Below are 20580 nucleotides of genomic sequence, written 5' to 3' on the forward strand. Positions count from 1 at the left end.
GGGCAATCAATTGAGGAAGTCCGGATTAGCAATGCTGTGTTACTCCGGGCTATCTGTCTTACAGTAATGCATTGTCTAGGAGTCACAAGACATTGTGAAAAGATTCGGCAAATCAGCAGTACAAACACTGCAGTATATGCTACCGTTGCGCAACTGCCAGTTCACCGGGGCAAGAGTGAATAATGTTAGTGAGTGAAGGGGGCTGAAAGTGGTCTGCAAAATCCACCGCTATGAACCACCACCTCTCCTGCAATCTGATTACACTACCGCCAAGTCATATGCTTTACTGCAGCATACTGAACAGCATGGGCATACGGCCACCATATGGTAACAAGACCGAGCAACTGAAAATATATTGCCACCTATTGGAAACACTGCTGCTCACCATTACAGGGACTATCTGTAAACACCAGGGGGCGCTCAGGCACGGGAGTGTTGTATGTGCCTGACGGTGCACTGTTCTCACTTCCTCGCTAAGTTGACGGCATCTGTCCTGAATATAACGAAGACCATGTCGCTGATATGGGGCACGAGATTGTCCCTGTCCCTGGAGCTGGGTGCTTTGTGACTTTGCGCTGTCACATCAGGTGGAGTGCAGTTCACCGGTTTATTGTACCAGGGAAATTAATGTTACAAATTAAGACAATGATTTTACCCAATATCAGGTCACTGAATGTTAAATATTATCCTTACATGCTGACATTAAGTTTTTTGAAGCCAATAATGAGCTGTGCCCAACACCAGCCTTTCTTGGTGAGGATTTAAGGCACATCTAAGCTTATTAATTAGTTTAAACTTTGGCATGTAAGAGAGCAATGTTTTATTAATCCACTGGAAAAATCATGCGCAAGTGTAAAAGCAAGTATAGTCATGTGATAAGACAAATGTGAAGCTTACAACAGCTTCCTTTGACCGAATGCAAGGTGTACCTCCACTTTGCGCAATGTAGGCTTGGCCCTCCCTAACCAGACAACAGCAAGGCACAGAGGAAGGAAAAGTACAGCCATCAGGTTCAATCTAATTCAGTGCTCAAGGCTGGTGCTTCATTCTGGGTCGACATCACTGTTCAAGCCTACTTCTGAATAAAATCTACTACATTAGATTTAAGCCACTTCCTCACACAGAAAATCCATTTCCACAAAGCACCAGAGCATGACACGACTAAAATGATGAAAGCTGGAATCGAAGTCCATCACTTCACTGCATAATAATCATTACATTAACCCCAGCCCACCTCCGTCACTGCAACAGAGAGAAGCACAGCATTATGAGTGCTATACTGAGTGATAGAGCCCACCAATTAATGATCGGGTTTACTGTCCTATACTACAGATAGACTGAGGACGCTTCATTTCAATTGCTGAAAGAAATAAATGGGAAAGAACATACAAGCTGATTTATGCTGACGTTTTTTTGTATTTCTTTGTCTTTACAAAATTCTGGATAATAATGGTATCAGTATAATTACAGGGAAAGATACTTGGACTAGCGCAGAGCATCTCACAGCATGCACTGAAAAGAGTAAACAGAGATCCGAGCACACTCACAGGCAGCCACCTTTAGTAAATCCAGACGAGATCACAACCCTTAGGGTATTATGTTAACCATGTCAATTGAAAAGGAGGGCTCATTCCAAAGCGACACGCTACACAACAAAAACAGGACGAGCCACTTCACGGTTATGAAATTCCTTAACGTGAGCTCTAGGTGTGGGTGTTACTACGATGCCACGAGACAAAGGGGGCTCTCTGCAGAAAAAAACAATGTGGGGACAGTGGGACGGCGATCGGAGGCAGACGTGTGGGTTAAAGGAGGTGCGACAATGGTCAGGGGTCTGGATGAGGGGGTGTGGCGAAACGTGGCAGGCTGCGCATGCATCGGGCTGGGGGTCAAGGGGGGAGCGCGGACTCGGGCTGGGCATCTTGGAAACACGGCAGCCACCCGATCTGAAGCTGCTTACTAAAGGCTCGTTCAGGGGCTTGGAGTAGGCGGAGCAACTATCTGTCAATGCCACTGAAGATTAGCTTCTCCCAAAATAAGGGCATGGCTGAGTCCAAAAGGCCCCAATCTGGTTAGAAAATGTAGCCTTTGAGGGGCCTTCTTTTATTCCTGCTGTTTCGGAGAGGAGATTAGGGGAGTCTTTTCAAAGGCCTGCCGTGGCTTTGGCACAGGAACAATAGAAATTGAGATACAAACAGGGTGGTAAATATCTCAGTAAAACAGGACTGGCTTGGCGACGTGTCCAAGAGTTCGACTAAGAGATGCGTTTCTACTTGAACGCTCACAAAGAAAGGCCACAAAGAGGCTGTTCAAGGCCTGTTAGCTAATAGTTTCAGCTTGTAACTCAGGGGTGAAGGCTGACCAGTGCTTAGGAGAGGGAGATGAGGCGTGCTAAGTCAACAGGATTACATGCACTTTTGGTCTCATACATAAGGGCTGCACGGCCACAGGACCTGGGCAGGACTGGGCAGAGGGTGTTTCCAAGATGAACAACCGAGAGACTGTGCCAGGGTGTCTTTTTCAGGCTCTTCAAAGCATCAGCAACACTACCAAAACATCACAACAATTAAATGAAAAGGGTCTAAAGCAAGTGATAAGAAAACAAAGCTTTATAACACACTGACAAGGGTATGCCACGACATACAATCAGCTCAGAGCTTTCAAAGAGATCTCCAGTGGAAGCTTAGCGAGGACAGTGCTGGCCGTGCAGAGAGAACCACGGACTGGCCTGGAGCGGCGTGCCTGCCAATCACCACAGTTAGAGAAGGCTCAGCGATCCATGTGCACAGAAACCTGTTCATACACTTAATGGTATTTTGAATGGAGGCTGTGAAAGGTATCCATTCGATGGCAGATATATATTTAAGTGATTGACAATTTCTCTCAACACTGTAATCCACCAGGATGAAATAACCATCGAGGAGGGCAAAGAGGAGATGCTCTTTGGAATACTGGTGTAAGTGCAGGTTTAGGTCTTGCTGTACGAGGCGTGCCTCATTAGCTGGCATACAATTTTCTTGCCCTTTTCTCCCCGATTAGCGATGGCTTAAAGTCCTAAAGTCTTCACACTGTGCAAATTTTGTGACAGACTCATATATAGTCTTAAATTCTTTAATCCTCTTTTTAATGTGACTTGGCCTACTGCGTTACAATCCCTTTCAGCGATCACTGTGAAAACCTCGATCCCTGAGACGTCTGGCAGGGTACTAAAACAGGGCAGGCAGCTGCAGTATTTAACGGCAGCTGCGCAGTTTAATTTAAGGCACAACAACGTAACCGCATTTACATTTATACGTGCAGCAACTCCACAGAGGGTGTCTGTGAGCTATGCACAGCCCCGGGTCACAACCGCATTAGCATCCGGCTCACCATCTGCCCGCTTATCAAAGGGCGGCTACGTGTGAAATACGGCCACAATAAAGAGTAAGGCAGTCGCGTGGCACGGGAACCCCAGTCCACTGCCGCACGGGGGCAAATGCAGGCTGCACTGTCCTCATAAGCCCACCGGGGGGGGGGGGGGGGCGACTTTGAGTGAAGTGGAATTGTACTCACCCCGTTCCACTCGACGCCCATACTCACTTCCTCCCCCGCTTCTGAGCCGCTCTCGTACTTCACGCTGGGGGCCAAGCCGTCCCGGCTCCTTCGGCGCTCACCGTCGCCGTCCTTTAGGATCTCCACCACCCGTGTCTGGTTGATCGGGTCAGTGCCCTGAGGACATCACACACACACACGCACGCACGCACGCACGCACACACACACACACACACACACACACACACACACACACACTCCATCACTACCATGACTTCCACTACAGTACAGACAAATGCATATGAACCTAGGGAAAGCTGGGAAATGGGGTGGTGCTTCATGGTTCACAGTGCAGTGGCCGTCTAACGTTAGTGATATTAGCGAGGGTTAACATGGTGTGAATTTCTATCTGTATGAATAAAGCAACTTACTGCGGCACTCTGGATCCCATGCAAGCAACAGGGAGAGAGAGAAGCCACACAAGATCAATTAACCTGGTGAACTAATGCAGCATCAAAAGAAACTCATTGTTATCCTGCCTGTATTTTCAAAAAATAAACTAAATGGTCAGCACATGGGGTGCAGAACGAATGCTATAATTGTGGTGTGGAACAGACCAGTCAGTCAGGAAGTCAAAGTGCTGATAGCTGGGACGTAAGAACAAGAACGCCGCCAGCAATGAACAATAATATTGGATGAGCGTCACTAAACTGATCAATTCCTGGGACCTTTCCATGTGACATCATCCTGAACCTGACATCACTATCAGGACACCGCATGTCCTTGTGGTGGTATAACAGCAGCATTCAGACAGTTACTGCCTCGCAGCTCCTCTCTCTAGTGGGACGAGCCGGGGCGATGTGTGACCCCAGGGCTCAGACACCGCCTGAGGAGGCTTTACAAGACGAAAGGGACTGAACCCCTAGAGGCAAAGCACATACTGCAGATGTACAGCTTCATCAGAGGACCCATTGTTGAACATGTTAGCATGTTCATCAGAACAGTGGTTTGCCTAGTTGTTACTTGTTCATCAAAATGTTGCACCTTCTAGAAGACAGACTTAACTATTTCCGACAAGTTTTTTTTTTTTTAACGTCTTTTGACGTTCGTCAAATAATTACAGAAAGAGTGTGATTTATAACATAATCCCTTGTCTTAAAAGTTAATTCTTACATCCAGTATTTATTCTGTTTAAATTATTCATCTGCCTTGCAGACAACCATAAATTTTTTAATATCATCCATTTATTCAGTTAGATAATAACTGGGACACATCAGGTTAAGTATCTTGCTCAAGTACAAGACCAAGAGCCCATCTGGGATTTGAACTTGCAACCTTTTTACTAGTCCACTTCCCATAACCATAAGCATAACCATAGCTGTCATGATCACTATCATAGCCACAGCCTATCTTTAACTTTGAGTGTGTCCCTGTGCTGCCCACGTCGGCTGACCTGGGGTCAGTGGGGTGCTGACCTGTTTGCGGGACCTCATGGCACACTCTTCCAGGGTCTCAGCAGCCTCCATCTTGCCCTGTCTACGATACAGGGCCCCAAGGTTCCGCAGGGTGGTGTTCACTGTGGGGCTGTGGGATATCACAGTAAGACACGTGCACATGGATGTGCACACACACACGTGTGCACACACGCCCCTACACAGACACACATCAGGTCTAAACAGTCTAGGGAACAACCACATGTAAACACAGTAAAACTAATGGCATTCTTATTTGAAGGAGTGACCTTTATCAGTAGTAGCCTGGGTCTGGGCCCAGTTTTCATACCTGTTCACTTTGCAGGCCTTGTACCAGCCGCCATACTCGCCATAATGAGTGCCGTCTCTGTGCTTGCCCTGGAAGCACAACAAGGTGAGGCAGAGAGCAGCTTCAGTCAAGAGGGGGAAAAAGACTCGCAACCCGTCCAGTTCAAAACGTTCCGTGTGCGTGACAAACCCTGCAGACACTCCAGCCAGACAGACGCACACACACACACTTGCCACACAGGGCCGATTCGGCACTTACTTTGCTCATCTCCTCCCGCTCCTCCGCATGCATCCAGATGGGCTTGTTCTCAGCTGCAAACAAACAGAGGGAGACAGGTGTACTGCACGCAGCACCTTCACAGGGCAGCGCGACCATGCCGGGGGCGCTGCTCCTGATCTGATCTGCACCGACGGTAAGAAAGCTACACTTTCCAAAGGCAGAAGTTTACCAGCCTGAAAGAAGGGGTGCACAGGTTCTTGCCACAACGCATCCAAGCCCCCATTTTTGCTGTCTCATTTGTACCCCGTGAGCATTTCTGTTGAACGTTTGTCTCGTTTTAGTAATGTTTCTCTTTTTTTTTTCGCTACATCTTGGGCCATATTACTTTAGCTACTTCAACAAAAGTAGTTTAAAAAGGCAACAAACCAAGGACTTTCCTGTATACGGGCATAATGACAAACGCTATGTAAACTTTTTACATCTTTTGAAATAATACATTTTATTTTAAAAAAAGACCAAAAACACATTTATACTTGATGTTTCTTGATGCATTGCAAGTTTTTAAAAATCGTAGCCCCTCTGCTGCTCCAAACTAGTCTTTACAGTGGCATCTGTTTTGTCAGTTTATGAGAACATATGGTATCATTAGCCAGCCAGCACAACCCAAGCATGAATTTGGACAGAAAACACATAGTCAGCATCTTTTAACAAGTACAATATGCAAGGGGCAAAACAAAGGACGTTAATATACTTGTATTCATTTAGGGGTTAGTTATGAAATGGAATAGGATGGGTTTCCTTGCATGAAGTGATTTATACACTTTAATGGTGTTTGACACAAAGTTAAAAAGCAAGGTAGATGAACTAGAACAGCACAATGTTGCTTAATTAAGACTTTTTTCAGGTCTATGGCAGTGTAACAAAAGTACACTTAGACATTTGATAAATGATTCATTATTAGAATATAAAATTCACTTAACATCCACCCAACATGCAATATGAGAACTCCAACCAAACAATTACAGATCTGTTAAAAATATTGTCCTTTCCAAAATAGTTATTTTCAAATGAGAGCACGTAAAAGTAAGGTAATCATGAATGATTGTGGGGAAAAAGTAAAACAAACAATAAATGATTTCTTAAAAAAATAAAAATAAAAATAAAAATGCCATGGCATGACAGTCTTACTTCTGAAAATACAGGGAGTTTGCTTTGATTTGAATGGAAAGCTTACCATAACCATGACCCAATACAATCATAAATCAACATTCATCGTGACTGATGACATGAAATGAAATGTCTAAATGAAGTGCACTTTATTTACATGAAAAATGCAAGAAGAAAAATGATAAGAGTACACAATTTAAGAGTATGTGCTGCTTTTAACAGACAGCAAAGCAGTATGCCATATACAGTCAAGTGCTGAGTACACAGAACAAATATGAAACCCTTTTCAGGTTTAATGAAACAGAAAATCACATTCCTTTCATTGGACAGAACCACCACTGAAGCGGCTCACTGCAGCATTTTTATTACACTGAGTGTACTGTACTTACTGAATGGCTACAAATAAAACAATTTCCACCCTTGTAAAGAGTTTTGTTGGTCCTTTTTTGGCCCAAATAGAGGTATTCATGAAACTGCTTTAGGGCAAGTTTTAAAATGTCAGCTCCCCCACTCACTCATGTACACATACATGCACATCTTGACTGACATTCAAGTAGGCATCAAGAAAGCGGCCAGAGAGCCCCAATAAAAGAATTCATTTTAGTACAGGACAAAACTGCAAATACGTGCAAGATATGGCTGTTTCAACCAACAAGGGAAAAATCCCGTTATTTCTTCATACACGTTCTTCCCGAACACATCCCAGAACGCTCCGCCCGTGCCACGGGTCCTTGCCGGTTGCAGCGCTTGCTGGTTTTAAACGACAGGTTAATCTTGTCGAAGGAACAAAGTCGAGCCAGGGGGAGAGATCAGACACCAGGGAGGTTACTGGGAGTTGGTATGGGTGTGCCCTTGGCACCTACGCTAAACTGCCCTTCTTCCTCTTTCCGCTAGCTCAATAGACAAGGTGTACAAGTCAGCTTCTGTCTCGCCCCCGCTCCATTAAACTTGTTCTATTTGGTCGGTTTCATATTACACACAGTCTCTTGTGTGTAACCCTTGTGTGCACAAAACTCTACAGATGACCCTGATAGGTTTGTTTCGAAACACACAATGGACCACTGTGCTCACTTTCTGAACTGGCCAATGAAATTGTACAACCATAACAAAACTAAGAATGTGCTGTTTGATTAGTGTGCTTACCATCCACTGATCCAAACTCCTTCTCGTGTGCGCGGGTGAGAATCTCCTTGTACAGAATTTCAGCCTCCTTGTATTTCCCCTGTTTCAGGTAACAAGATGCCTGGCAGACAGAAAAAAAGCCCAGTTTCAATATTTTTCCTCATGAGCTGAAAACATATCTTGTGCTGCGACCAGGTGTAATTCTTTCCACATATTTCCCCTGTGTGGCACGCACAGAGGGAGCAGCATATTATCTTGTGCTGAATAGAGCCTCTCCTTCACACAGGTCAATAGAACAGCAAATATTTGGCTCAAAACACAGGCAGTGTGTGGAGACCTCACTCCTGGCCTTGTGCATAGCAGAGAAGCAGAATTCAAGCTATTTTCTCTTGCTCAGTGAAGGTCATCGATAATTTAAGAGGGAGGTTATCCACTATTCATCCTGCAAGAAAAGCTAAAAAACCCAGGAACCTTGCACAGCACGTAAAAGTTAGATAACACAGTGAGCATTTTCACTCACTCCAAGGCTTTTCAAACAAGACCTAAGCCTAAAACAAAACACGACTAACTCCGATCATGATTCCAAACAATGAGACTCAAAAAGCTAGGGGTCATTACATAGATTGTGGACATTACAAACATTACAATACATCACACACTACAGTACTCTGAAACATCCCAGGACATGCAGCCGTATGTCAGTGGCTAAGCAGTGAACACAGCTAAATGGAGCTGAATGAAATCTGTGTGTTCTCTTAATGAAATGTTCTAAATAAAGCCCCATCAGGGGTAGCTCCACAGGTTTTGGGAAACAGCCCTGTATAAAACAAGGTAAAGAAGGACAAAGCATAATGTACAAATGATGTTTTTTGTCATCATTTGATTTCGTCTTGTATCGATTTCAGTATTGTCTGGAATAGGTCTTATGCTCTTTGACATTTGCAGTCAGCAGACCTGAGGGGAAATGGAACCAGCCTGTTATAAATTGTTACACAGTTATCATTTTTCCTCAGATGCTCTAGCTTAAACTATCCATTTCTATATGTACCATTTTACAATGGTTTCTTTTTTCTGCAATTAAGACATCAGCCAGCAGCATAACATTGTACAATACCTGCTACAGCTAACTTTTATCAATTTAATATTACTTAAATATAATGAAATAACCGTCCAGCTTTCCACCACACACCAGGATTAGCCAAGCCTTCCAACCTTCAATAAAATTAAAAACCTGCAACATTATTGATATACAATACGAAAATGATTAAATGAAGCACATCTCAACTCAAGATCTGGCCACTAAACTGCAGCACATCATTCTGAATCATGTTGCGCTCTGGGGTGACGTAGCTGGTGAGTAATTTGATGACACATGCAGCATGTGCTCCTTAACACTGCATTACAGCAGACTATGAAGGAGATGATCTCATGAAATGAAGTGACCTGCCCACTCCTGTTTAATCACACAAGCAAATCTTACATCACACTGCCGCAAAAACTGAACTAAGCACACACCCATCCACAACCGTAGACATGGCCGTCGGGTTTTTTTTTCCCTCTTACTGATGGAACACGCAGTTTCACATCAATTAGGCAGCAGGCTGAATTGGGGCCAAGGCTTTTATCCTGGGTGAGGAGAAAGGCCAGTTCCTTTAGGTATGGAAGCGGCGTATTTTATACAGGAAAGACTTTGTGCTGTGGAAGAGAAGGTGTCATTGCACGTTTTGCATTGCTCCCATTTTGCAAACGGGCCTCTCACCAGGTTGTTCTTGGTCTTGGCCACGTTGGGGTCGTCGGGCCCCAGCCTGCACTCGTAGATCTCCAGGGCGCGGCAGTAGTAGTACTCCACCTCCTCGTACTTGCCCTGGTTCTGGCACAGCAGCGCCAGGTTGTTCAGCTGCTTGGCCACGTCCGGATGGTCCTTGCCAAGTACCTGAAGTGGGGCAAAAGTGGGCGTGAGCCTACACCAACTCCTAATAAAACCCAGGGAAAGGGGTTGCTCGGACATGCAAAACATCTGTAAAACGGCCACATAATGGCCACTTACTTAGCGTGTACTTAGTACATCAAACAAATCACTGTCTCTGAGGTCCATACTGAAATACTCACTGGCATATTTAAGTAAACGTCAAACAGATTTCGAGCCTCAGTTAAATAATGGCTTTGAAGAGTAGTGCCCTGCGCGACCTTCATATCGTTACATATTGTCTATTACACCTCAGTGCCTCGGTACCTTTAACAGTATGCATACTGCAGTGCAGCTGGATGGACAGCCTAATCTATGGCATACTGCCCATCCAACAGCAGTAAAATGCTGCAGCATACTCAACATAACACATGCTCCCTTTGATCACCTTATCAACACTCCCATGCAAATAATATCAGAAGTACCTGGCTGTCTTAACATAGTGCAGGGCGTTGTGCGTCACCTTGTATTTTTTTGGAGAAACGTTCAATCTTCCACTACAGTAACCCTGAACTGCCAGTAGCTGACTGTCAAACCCTATCAAATTCCATCGGTGAGGGACAGAAACCACTAGAGTTTGCTTTCCCCCCCATTATTTTCCACACATTTAAAGGTTTAAGGTTTCAGCTTTGGACTCAGCAGTGGACTGGTCTTAAAAAGCGCCGGTTACTGAACAAGGAAGGCTGTGCTAGGATATAAGGCACCAGCTAATCAGGTTCGCAGTCCATGACAACCCATCTCTCTGCACCTCCTGCTCCTCCTCTCCATGTGGAGGAAGCAGGAGTTATCAAATTTCATTAGATTTCCCAATTAATCCTTCCCATTCCACCTGACATGCGCTCCCGATGCATACACCTGAAAGGCACTGGGCCGTAATTGGATACTTATAACAGCTGCTGTGGGAAGGAATATGGATCTTTCCACTGGGGGGAAAAAAAAAAAAAAAACGCTCCAAATCACCTCTCTGCATTACAGTCCTGGCGCACTGCACACACTGACTCATACACCGCTGCTCTGCTGCGATGAAACGGGGAATGTGAACCCAGGGTGTCAGAAGACAGCGATGGGCGGATCTCCCCCCGTGGCATGGCCCACCTTTTCTCTGATCTCCAGCGCTCTCTTGCACAGCGGCTCGGCCTCCTTGTACTTGCCCCTCTTCCCGTAGAGTACGGCCAGGTTGTTTAGCGTGGCAGCCACCTGAGAGACACATTACACTGCGGTTACACTGTAGACACAGAGACCTGCCGCAGTCCATGAGTACCATGTTTAAGGTGGTCCATCCCAGGAGAGCTCTGACACCAGGTGGTGAACTTGTGCGCAGTACTGGATTCTGTGGTTGCCTCTTCCAACCTTATCCCCTAACATCTCTGTCACTGCAATACCGATTCTTTAAGGCTTATTACTGTCCCATTTAATACACCTTTACTGGAATGTGAGTTCCATGGCTTTGTTTTCTCTAAGGGTGTGACTGACAGCCAGGCCAGTGGTAACGAATGACGCTTGTGTAAAGAAAATCAATCGAAAAATCAATGTTGGAATAAATCTAAATGAGTTGTTCCATGAAAACAGCCGAGGAAGGAAAACTGCAGTTCAGACATTTGTATTTAACACCCTTGGGGGGTGATGGGAAAGAAATGTAATATCTAAATATACAAAAAAAAGAAATATATTTTTAAGCATGCCCCCCCAACACAGCTGCAGCGATATCCACTCTTTATGTCTTTTACCCAGACAATGGGCCACAGTCAGTCTCACTGCTGTCCGTGCATACTTACAGCCGGATGGTCTTTGCCCAGGGTTTTCTCACGGATGGACAGCGCATCGTTCAGCAAATGAGCAGCCTCCTTGTATTTGTTCTGATCCCTGAATGCGCGAAAAGGAAAGAATGGAGAACATTCTTTAAAAGCACGCACGACAAGAGCCCTGGAGTGGCTCCCTGTCGTCGCGGCTTGGTGCTGGAGTAGGCAGGAGTCGGAGCGCGCCTACCTGTACACGAGGGCTAGGATGTTGAGCATGGTGGCCACGTCGGGGTGGTCGTGGCCGGAGGTCTTCTCCAGGTCCTCCAGGGCCTGCTTGCAGAGGGGCACGGCCACCTCGTAGCGGCCCTGAGAAGCGTACTGGATGACCAGGTTGTGGAGGGTGCGCAAGCGTGCTGGGATCTCGTACCCGCCCTGCTGGGCCGCAGCAACCGCCGCACTGTTGTGCTGGTGCTGCACTGCTGGGCCGGGGGGGGGGATGGGGGGTGCCCGAGACGGATGGAAGGAAAAAGAGGGAGAGGGAAAATAGAAGGGAAGGAGAAAGCAAGAGAGAACAAAGGAAGGAGAAGGAGAGAGGGAGATGGAAGGAGAAAGAAAGAGAAAGAGAAACGGAGAATGAGCAACCAGGTCAAGCGACCAGGTCTCACACAACACACAACTCGATAACTCTTATTCACAAGGGTTATTACAGCTTCCAGACTCGTCTCAGAAACATTATTCAGCAGTCAACGTGTGACTGCCAAATCTCTAGTATGGCATCAGGACAGTGATGGTGACTGAGAGGTTGAGCTGGGCAGGCGAGTGGAGAGGGCCAGTGGCTGCTTACTTCCTTGGCCGTGCTCCTCTTCCTCATTGGGGAAAAGGTCATCCAGCGAATCCTTGGGTGGCTCCCCATCCTTCTCCTCCTGCAATGGCACAGACGTTAACGCTGCATGACGAGTCGCAGCGGTCCCTCGAAAGCCACAGTGCTCCTATGGGGGCCAGGGCTTACATAACGCTCAGCGTGTCAACTCTGTCTGCATTTCCTGGAGACGCACCTCTGCATTTCCACTGTTGCCCACTGTTTCTGACATTTACGCCTTCATTACATTTAAGTTTCTGAGATTTAGGCCTTATTAATACATTCAGTGCATTTTCCTCTCATTTCTTTCTAACCAATATGTTTTTTTTCTGCAATAACCCGTATTTCCCTTCTGGTCCTTCCTGTTTCTTGGCTAGTTTTTAAAACGGACCATTTTATACGGCTTGTGATCCTAACATTCTAATATTCTATATTCATTCATATTAAGAATAAAAGCGTGGCATTCTTCATTTCAGTCAAAATTCACTGCCACGAATAATTTGTCTCAGGTTTTGCAAATCACCCAGGATAAGGACACCTGGAAGATGATGAACAGACAACAGAAAAGCTTCACTCGCAAATAGGTTCACCTGGGTATAAAGACAGACAAGCGTGAGCTCCACTCCACCAGCAGTTATATTGTAAGTGACAGCCCAGAAGCACTCAGAAAATGGAGACACCTGCTCTGCTTGGAGACAGAGAATCCTCACAGGTGACCTGTCTTTTTTTATAGCCTATGCCTTGGCTGAAGGACAGAAGAACTGACAGGGGCCTGCAACCGGAGCCCTCACCAGCTGTTTCTCGGCACCATGGTAACAAACCATCGCACTGGCATATTTTTGCGTTATCTGTTTTTGTATAAATATTTTGTGCTCCCATATAAATGCTCTCCATTTTAGTTTGAAACCCTTACCATCATCACTAACCTGGCTTGATGCAATTGAGAGGCCTATTTTCGCATGAGTGCTTTAAGGTGAATGATGCTTTTCGGTCAAATTGAACCGATCAACAGCATTTCTCAACTGAAAGCTACTGAACCTAGAATAAATTTCGAACCTCACCCGTACCAGTGCTCTGCAACGTGAAAGACGTAAGACCTTTTCCAGACGGGTCGCACATTTCAGCACTGAAATAAGGGAGGGTATGTAACACTATATGGATGAGGTGTACATGGTGTTACACGACTGTAACATCCATAACCTTCAAGTGCCCCCTGTGCCAAACAGCCCGCGTTTCCTCTGCGCCGAGCTCAATAAAGACCTTAAAATGGAAATTTTTTTGTGAGCTGAGACGGGATAGAGGCCCTTGAGGATTTGGTTTAAGGGATTCCCGCTGAGGTTAGCAGGCTCTCAGAGATGCAGGTGGAGGGGTAGGGGTTGGGGGGGGTGGCAGACTGTGCAGGACTGCAGATACAGGGAGTTTAGCGGGAGGCTGTGCAGCGAGCGCACAATCGATGAGGTATTCGCATGCCATTTCCCCGCATTACTGGAAAAACGCCGAGGGATCTCTGCTCCAGAGAAGACGAGACCGCTTCATCAATTCTGTTGCACCCCCGCTGTCTTTAACTGACATTTGCCATCCTTTCAAATGGACTTTTTTTTTTCTCCCCACCATCCTAAAGCTAATTTTGACCTCACTTCTTTGGTGAGATGCTGCATATGCCTACATTTAAAAACGCCAATGTCCTCGTTAATTGACTGTGAATTCCTGCCTTTTCTGTGTTATTAACCACTCGTTAAATGTCTTTTTTAATGCTGGCTGCTGACGTCTGGAAGCAGACTGCGGGACAAACTAATCCATTAACCTTTCCCACCCAATTCAATCACAAGAGGCGGACAAATGGGAACAGAAGGACCTTTTTATGAATCTAGAGTTTAAAAATAACTTGAGCATAGTCAGTTAAGGTGGGCCATGTGGGCTCTGGGGCAATTTGAAACAAAGGGAAAAGGAAATGAAACGATGACTCTTCTTCGACATGAGGCTTGGAGACTTTGCTGGGAAAGAGGAAAGACTATTCCATTTGTCAAAAGCAGTCCTCCTTTGTCCCTGTGATCTTGTGCATAAGCAGATCGATTGACCTCATTATCAATACAGAAAGATCATATCTCTCGCCTATTAAGCCTGATACTGTCTGGTCCTGACCGATGGGGCTTCCCCACCTGTGATCAGAGCCTAAAATGAGGGTTTACATTGTGTACTTCACGTTGACATATACACTGACATTCTCATTTGCTAAACGCACAACCGTGTCCAACACGACTTTCACGCATAACCTTTCCACGTACTGGCCTTTTGTACACGTGGATCTTCAGGTTAGATTATATTGCCTGCCCATGCTTCAGCCTGGTGCCGGGCCCGGGTCCCCCCGCTCCGCGCAGCAGTTTCCGCGGAGCTCTTACCGTGGGCGAGACGTCCTCGTCGTACTTCTTGAGCTGGTTCATGAACTCCAGGTGCTTCTTCTCCTCCTCCAGCTGGGCCACGCTCTGCTCGCTCTTCTGCAGCTTCTGCTGCGTGTTGGCCAGCTCGTCCCGCAGCCACTGGTTCTCCTGGCACAGCCGGCGCACCTGCGCCCGCAGCTTCTGCTTCTCCGACTCCACCGCGTTCAGGTGGTTGGACAGGGCCATCATCACCTGCGGGACACGGGACACGCGACACGCGCCACCGTCACAATCACTCGCCCACTCTAGGGAGTAACGCCTCACCTTCCCGCTCCTGGAGAGTTCACTTGCTTTAATAATTACAGCAAACTTTTCCAACACAATTAAAGAACCCGGTCTAGCTTGAAATCAATGGCGGCGGAAAAATCTGGATGACAAACCTTGCTGGTTCATTAGCCCAGATGTGAAGAGTGGAGGGCAAAGTAATATTAAATGGCAGATCGGTTCGGGAAGCAGGGCTGTCTTGTGACCCACCTGTGCCTCCCCCAGGCCCAGCTCGATCATCTCCACTGACTTGCGCAGCAGGTTGGACTTCTCGTGTACAAGGTTGGCCTCCTCATCCTTCTTCAGGCACTTGATGGTCTCCAGCAGGCTGTGAAGGATGGAGTTGTGCTCGTTCTTCAGGGCCTCCAGGCCCTGGATCACCAGCTTGGTGTTGGAGATGATCTCCTCCTGCGACAGCTTCTCCAGCTTCTCTTCCCTTGGGTAAACCATGGTGGACATCTTCTGCTGGGGGGAACCTGGGAAGGGGAGGAGGAGACAGAACGGGAGAGTGAGAGTTAGGTTTCTATTCTGCCATCGCACATTATACTGCAGAATGAGGTCTGCTGCCACCTCGGCCTCAGACACTGCTGCTCCTGCAGGCTTCTGGGGATTCTGCAAGTCTACCAGTTGCAGCAGTTCGCCAGAAGCTTTGAACAGCAGGGCTAATATCAAATTTAGTTCAATTTTAGTTCAAACAAGCATATCCTTGTTGGCAGTTTGAAATGCTGTGGGACAAAATAAAAACAAGGCGATGAAAGCCTATAAACAGAAAATATAAGGAGAAGAAAGAAAATCCATCACAGAGGCCATATTCGCAGAAGCTGACAAAAGCAAGAGGAATGAACACAGTCAGCAGTAAGCCTACACCAGACTGTCACATGAGTGCAACTGGCCTGGGCACAACCAGCATTTCAAAATAAACCAACAAATGTTTTACCCTGAATTCACACAACAGGAAAACTGGTTGTGTGACAAGGTAATGTGGGCCTGTATGTGTATGTGTGCTTTCAGGTTTATGAACTGTGTGATGCGCTTCCGATTTCTGGCATCTGAAAAGCACAGCTTGCAAGTGATAGCGTGCCCACATTTTCAAATGGCGATCTTTGTGTAATGGACAAATGAGAAATTCACTGCAGACTTCACAATGGCAGGTTGCTGCTCGCTGGATACAGACAGACAGAAATAGACCACAAGAGAGACGAAGAGCCAATCAGAATGTGTGAATTAGGCACACTCTGGCAGAGGTGTTAGAACACAAAGACTGACACAGCCTGGGCTCTCTACAGCATTCAAACAGGGGGTAATACAGGACAGACTGTATCATGTATCACTGTGACCTCTGTAATCCGTTATTACAAAGGATGACACATGATTTAAGTAAATATGTAGCCTATTAAAAACACAGAAAACGTTTTAAAAATCATATGCAAATGGGAGGGGACCAGAAAAAGAACACAGTTTGGCTGTCAGCTGCACGGTCACCAGCTTCTCATCTTCCCGTCTGCCTCTTTTTACCCCCTGTTCAAGCACAAAATTGCACACTGCGAACTGGTGATTAGGAGCGCGTCACCACCCACTTCACACAGCTTCTGTTGCTCCAAACATCAATCCGCACAACTGCACAGGAAAGATGACGCAGCAAAGCCTATTATGAAGCTATTTCTGCAAAACCCATAATAACATAAGAACACAATTCTCGCAATGTCAAGAAGGTTCGCGAAAACAGATCCATGGGAGGCCTTATCGAAATTCGTCATGACTGCTTTGAATGTTATCCGATATTGGGCAAAGGTAGGGAGGCAGCGCTTCAATTCAGCATTGGCTGACGCAAAGGTGAACAGTGCTGTAAGTGCTTTAACTGAGAGAGGAGCAATCTCTTTTAGCACGGTCAACCTCATGATAAGAGTCTGAAGCCATACCCTAAAATTCATCTGATAGGTGGAAGGATGATTCTCCACTTCCCATTCCCATCTAAAGAGGATAAAACAAATGTGAACAGAGGTGGGTGTCTTCTTCCTGACTGCCAGTTCAAAAGCACCAGGATCCATCCATCCCTGCATGGCTGGCAGGCTGGCATTCACCTTACAGACAAGATAAAAGGGGTCTCAGATTGACACGAGAAGCCAGAATTGAGAACGGAGGAGGATTTGGGCCGACTCACTCCTACGGGCTACTGTGGATGAGACCTCGTGAAGGCTCAGCCTCGGAGTCCTCGTCACAGCTAATCCGTCACACCCCCTCGCCAGCCGGGTGGCTAAGAACTTCACCGACGGGCAAGGAAAGGCTCAATCGGCGCCACTCCCATCTGCCTCTCACAGGACGCCACCCATTTCTGCTCACCATTCTGACTCACAATACTGCTGTCCACAATGATGACACCACACAGATGGCCAGTTTTAACAGAACATAAAATTAACAAGGTGCATATGGTATGCCTGGTGTAATTTAGCAACACATGCTGAAAACGAAGAAAAACATCACCTGATGTACTATGATTGTCATATGGGTCATGTTATAACACCGAATTGCTTTTTGTGCTAACGTACAGTCAACTGAATAAAAGAGACAACACACTCATTAAGTGGCACCGGACAAACACTGAAACAAACTGGTGGTTGCGCAACCACACACTCTGGGAAGCAAGCTGAGAGGCTTACTGCTTCCTCATGGTTAAGCCAAAAGGAATTCTCTCTAGCTGTTCGCGTGGATTCCTTATCACACTGAAACATAAAGCATAAAGTTATATAATATCACAGCTTACACGTTTAATAATTAACCAGCGACCAGTGCAAAAAAAAAAGCCTCACTTGCGTAAGTGGTAACTGCACGGGCAATAAAGTGGAAGCGGGACAGTGACTGCTGTGGTGACAGCCTGGTGCCGCTCTCTGCTTCGGTGAAAAGGCCTGTCTCCCTGATTTAGAGAGAGGAGATGGGACAGGAGGGGGCTCAATTTGAACGAATGGGTGGAGATGTCACGGAGCACGCGTGACGGACATTTCATTGTTTCGCACGCAACTGAGCACATGTGCACAGGCGGGGCAATATGGAGGCCATCCGGCGCCAGCCCGCTATTGCGCCACTGCTATGGGAACAGAGGGAGACTGCCCCCCCCCCTTCTCAAATCAAGACCTGTTTATGTGGGGAGGTAGCAAAAAAAAAAGACCTACTGCAGCCTCCCACCACACAAGGAGGAGAGGGGTACTTGGTGTGAAGGAAGGCTGACTGGAATTCACACACATGCCAACAGGGACACGTTTCAGCCAGAGAGGACGTTGGGTCTAATGCATCTCACCAGCTCACCAATTGACACAGCACAAGCTAAAGTCAAAAATTACACTGGGATGTCAGCCATCAGTTTTCATCCATGCTGCTAAAACCAATACAGCTCTCAGGAGAAGACGACGCAACAAACAGAAGGTTTTGTCTGCCCCGGTCCCACTGGAACCGATGGAAGAGCCAGAATGGAACAAGAACTCAGCTGACTGGAAGACTCCGTCTGAAGGCCATCTGCTTCCGGGCTCCTCAAAACACAGCGGCCCACTGAGCACTGCGGCGTGCCACTCCCCAGCGCCCCCCGCAGGTCAACATTATTACAGCACGTCCTGCACATGCTGCAGAAACACAGCTGACATCAATACTGAGCGCTCACGCCTCCTGATTCATAGCTTACAACTTAAGATATGGGTTTACTTATATGGCATACACAGCAAGCTGCTAGAATGGGCCTTCCCTTAGAAGTGCACTGGAACATAGGCCGTAAAATCACCACCTGCACATCAGGCCGCTTGCAGACTGTGTATAAGAACGGAAATGGGTCCTTCAATGCCTCAGACCACCATGGACAGACAGACGCAGCGATAGGGCGAACCGGAGCGAGACGCGCCGAATCGATAGCGGAAAAAACACGATCGATACAACGGGGCGGGACAATTACCCTCCACTCCCAAGTGCGAGAGCAGCCGCATTAAAATTGCATGAGCTACACAGGGCCTCATGGTAAAGACCGAGGACCTCACATCCATCCTTCTGAGGTGCACGTACATGGGCCCGTATCACAACCTCGGATACGATTAAACACCGGATTGGAAACGTGGGACTGTAGTGTCATTTCTTGCAAGCTTTGATTACCTTTGTTTTACGGCCCAATCCCCTCACCCGATGCGGCACGTGGGAGTGGCACCAAATCATTGCCATGACAGCTCACGGGCGGTCAAGGTGACCCAGTCTCATGGAATGTGGCAGCTTGAAAGAGATCACCATCCAAGTCATGCATCAATTGCATTAAGGAACGATACTTTTGGGTTTTTTCAGACTTTTCAGATTTTTAGGTAATTTTCACACAGCAAAGAAAAAAAAAATCAGTGCAGAATTATTCTTTAGACCTTAGAGGATAATCTGTAGTCTATCGCTTCTTGCACACCAAGGCTGTCACATACGGGTCGAAATCAGTTTCCTTTTTAGCGTTTTTTTTAGACCGGTCATTTCTGGTGTTACTGTTTGAGGTACGTACATCCTTGCTCCACTTCCATTAGCGTAAAGCCATCGAGTCTCGCTCTGGAGTCGTGAAGACAGCTCGTTACGACGGTCACGGCTGTCGTCCACTCTCTCAAGCCAATGCACAGAGCGTCCCTCCTTCTGTCACCCAATAACTCATTTCATGAGGCGCTTCGCGGGCTGAGGCGAAGAAACCCAACCCTTTGATACGCACCCAGCAATTCACACAGACCTGGTCTGGTGAGTCATCCCAATGAATCACCGTGTCTCACCGGAACGACCGGCCTGACACTTCCCCGCTTTACCAGGAGAGGAAAACAGACTGACAGTGAAGGTGGCTTTTACATAAAAATGTCTCCTGACAGTGAAGCTGTTTGCATCTTTCTACCTGGCACAACAAAACAGATAGGAGAAGAATAATTGGTTGTCGTGGAAGGAGATCAATGCATTCTGCTGTAATAAAGAGTAAAATGTGTCTCTCTTTGACAAAGAGAAAGGGAGGAAGCCCGTTGGCATAAAACCAGCCTCATTTCTTACAGACTAATGGGGAAGCACAGTCATGGTTTAATGTTGCTCCTCTTTGCCAGATCAACTAAATGGACGTAAGGACATTGATTAAACCATTTCCTGCATTAGACTGGATAATCACAGACAGTGCTCTGAAACCAAATTACACACCCTCCAAAGATGGGTCACATCTCAGCCTGCCCTGCCTTGGAACAAGTATTCAACAAAAAGTGCGCCTATATGAAACTGTAATGAGCAGAATTACTGTACGCAGGAGCCGTGGTGAGCGGACTGCTATCTCAATAAACCGCCACACGTTCATGGTATGTGCCCGCCAACCAAAGTTAGCCTGTGAGCATTTGTTTATGATAGACACTGTTTTTTGCATTGCAATGTGCGTCGACCGCATAATCAAATTAACACCAGCTATTTCGAGGTGGGTCCTGGGATTGGTCCGTGAGCGCCAAGAGATTTTTACCTGAAAAAAGAAAAAGAAAAAAAGAAGAAAAGAAA

The 20580-nt window shown here is 46.6% G+C and overlaps 1 protein-coding gene across 3 annotated transcripts in view; it reads right to left on the minus strand.

Moving 5' to 3' along the window:
• Nucleotides 1-20580, minus strand: part of LOC118784407 (kinesin light chain 1-like) — a 36401-nt gene that overhangs the window by 10995 nt on the left and 4826 nt on the right. The window contains exons 2-14 of one of the 3 annotated variants that reach the window (XM_036538642.1): nucleotides 15277-15542; nucleotides 14764-14994; nucleotides 12350-12428; nucleotides 11753-11981; nucleotides 11542-11629; nucleotides 10862-10963; nucleotides 9560-9733; nucleotides 7822-7921; nucleotides 5551-5603; nucleotides 5314-5381; nucleotides 5007-5115; nucleotides 3963-3971; nucleotides 3553-3708 (exon numbers count right to left, since the gene is read on the minus strand). In XM_036538642.1, coding sequence (XP_036394535.1) covers nucleotides 3553-3708; nucleotides 3963-3971; nucleotides 5007-5115; nucleotides 5314-5381; nucleotides 5551-5603; nucleotides 7822-7921; nucleotides 9560-9733; nucleotides 10862-10963; nucleotides 11542-11629; nucleotides 11753-11981; nucleotides 12350-12428; nucleotides 14764-14994; nucleotides 15277-15525 — 1647 coding nt within the window. In that variant the 5' untranslated portion in view covers nucleotides 15526-15542. Of the gene's footprint in view, nucleotides 1-3552; nucleotides 3709-3962; nucleotides 3972-5006; nucleotides 5116-5313; nucleotides 5382-5550; nucleotides 5604-7821; nucleotides 7922-9559; nucleotides 9734-10861; nucleotides 10964-11541; nucleotides 11630-11752; nucleotides 11985-12349; nucleotides 12429-14763; nucleotides 14995-15276; nucleotides 15543-20580 lie in introns of all 3 variants that reach the window. The other 2 variants (XM_036538657.1, XM_036538649.1) reach the window with 2 other exon arrangements.

This window comes from Megalops cyprinoides, chromosome 1 (genome assembly GCF_013368585.1).
Source record: "Megalops cyprinoides isolate fMegCyp1 chromosome 1, fMegCyp1.pri, whole genome shotgun sequence".
Taxonomy (NCBI): domain Eukaryota; kingdom Metazoa; phylum Chordata; class Actinopteri; order Elopiformes; family Megalopidae; genus Megalops; species Megalops cyprinoides.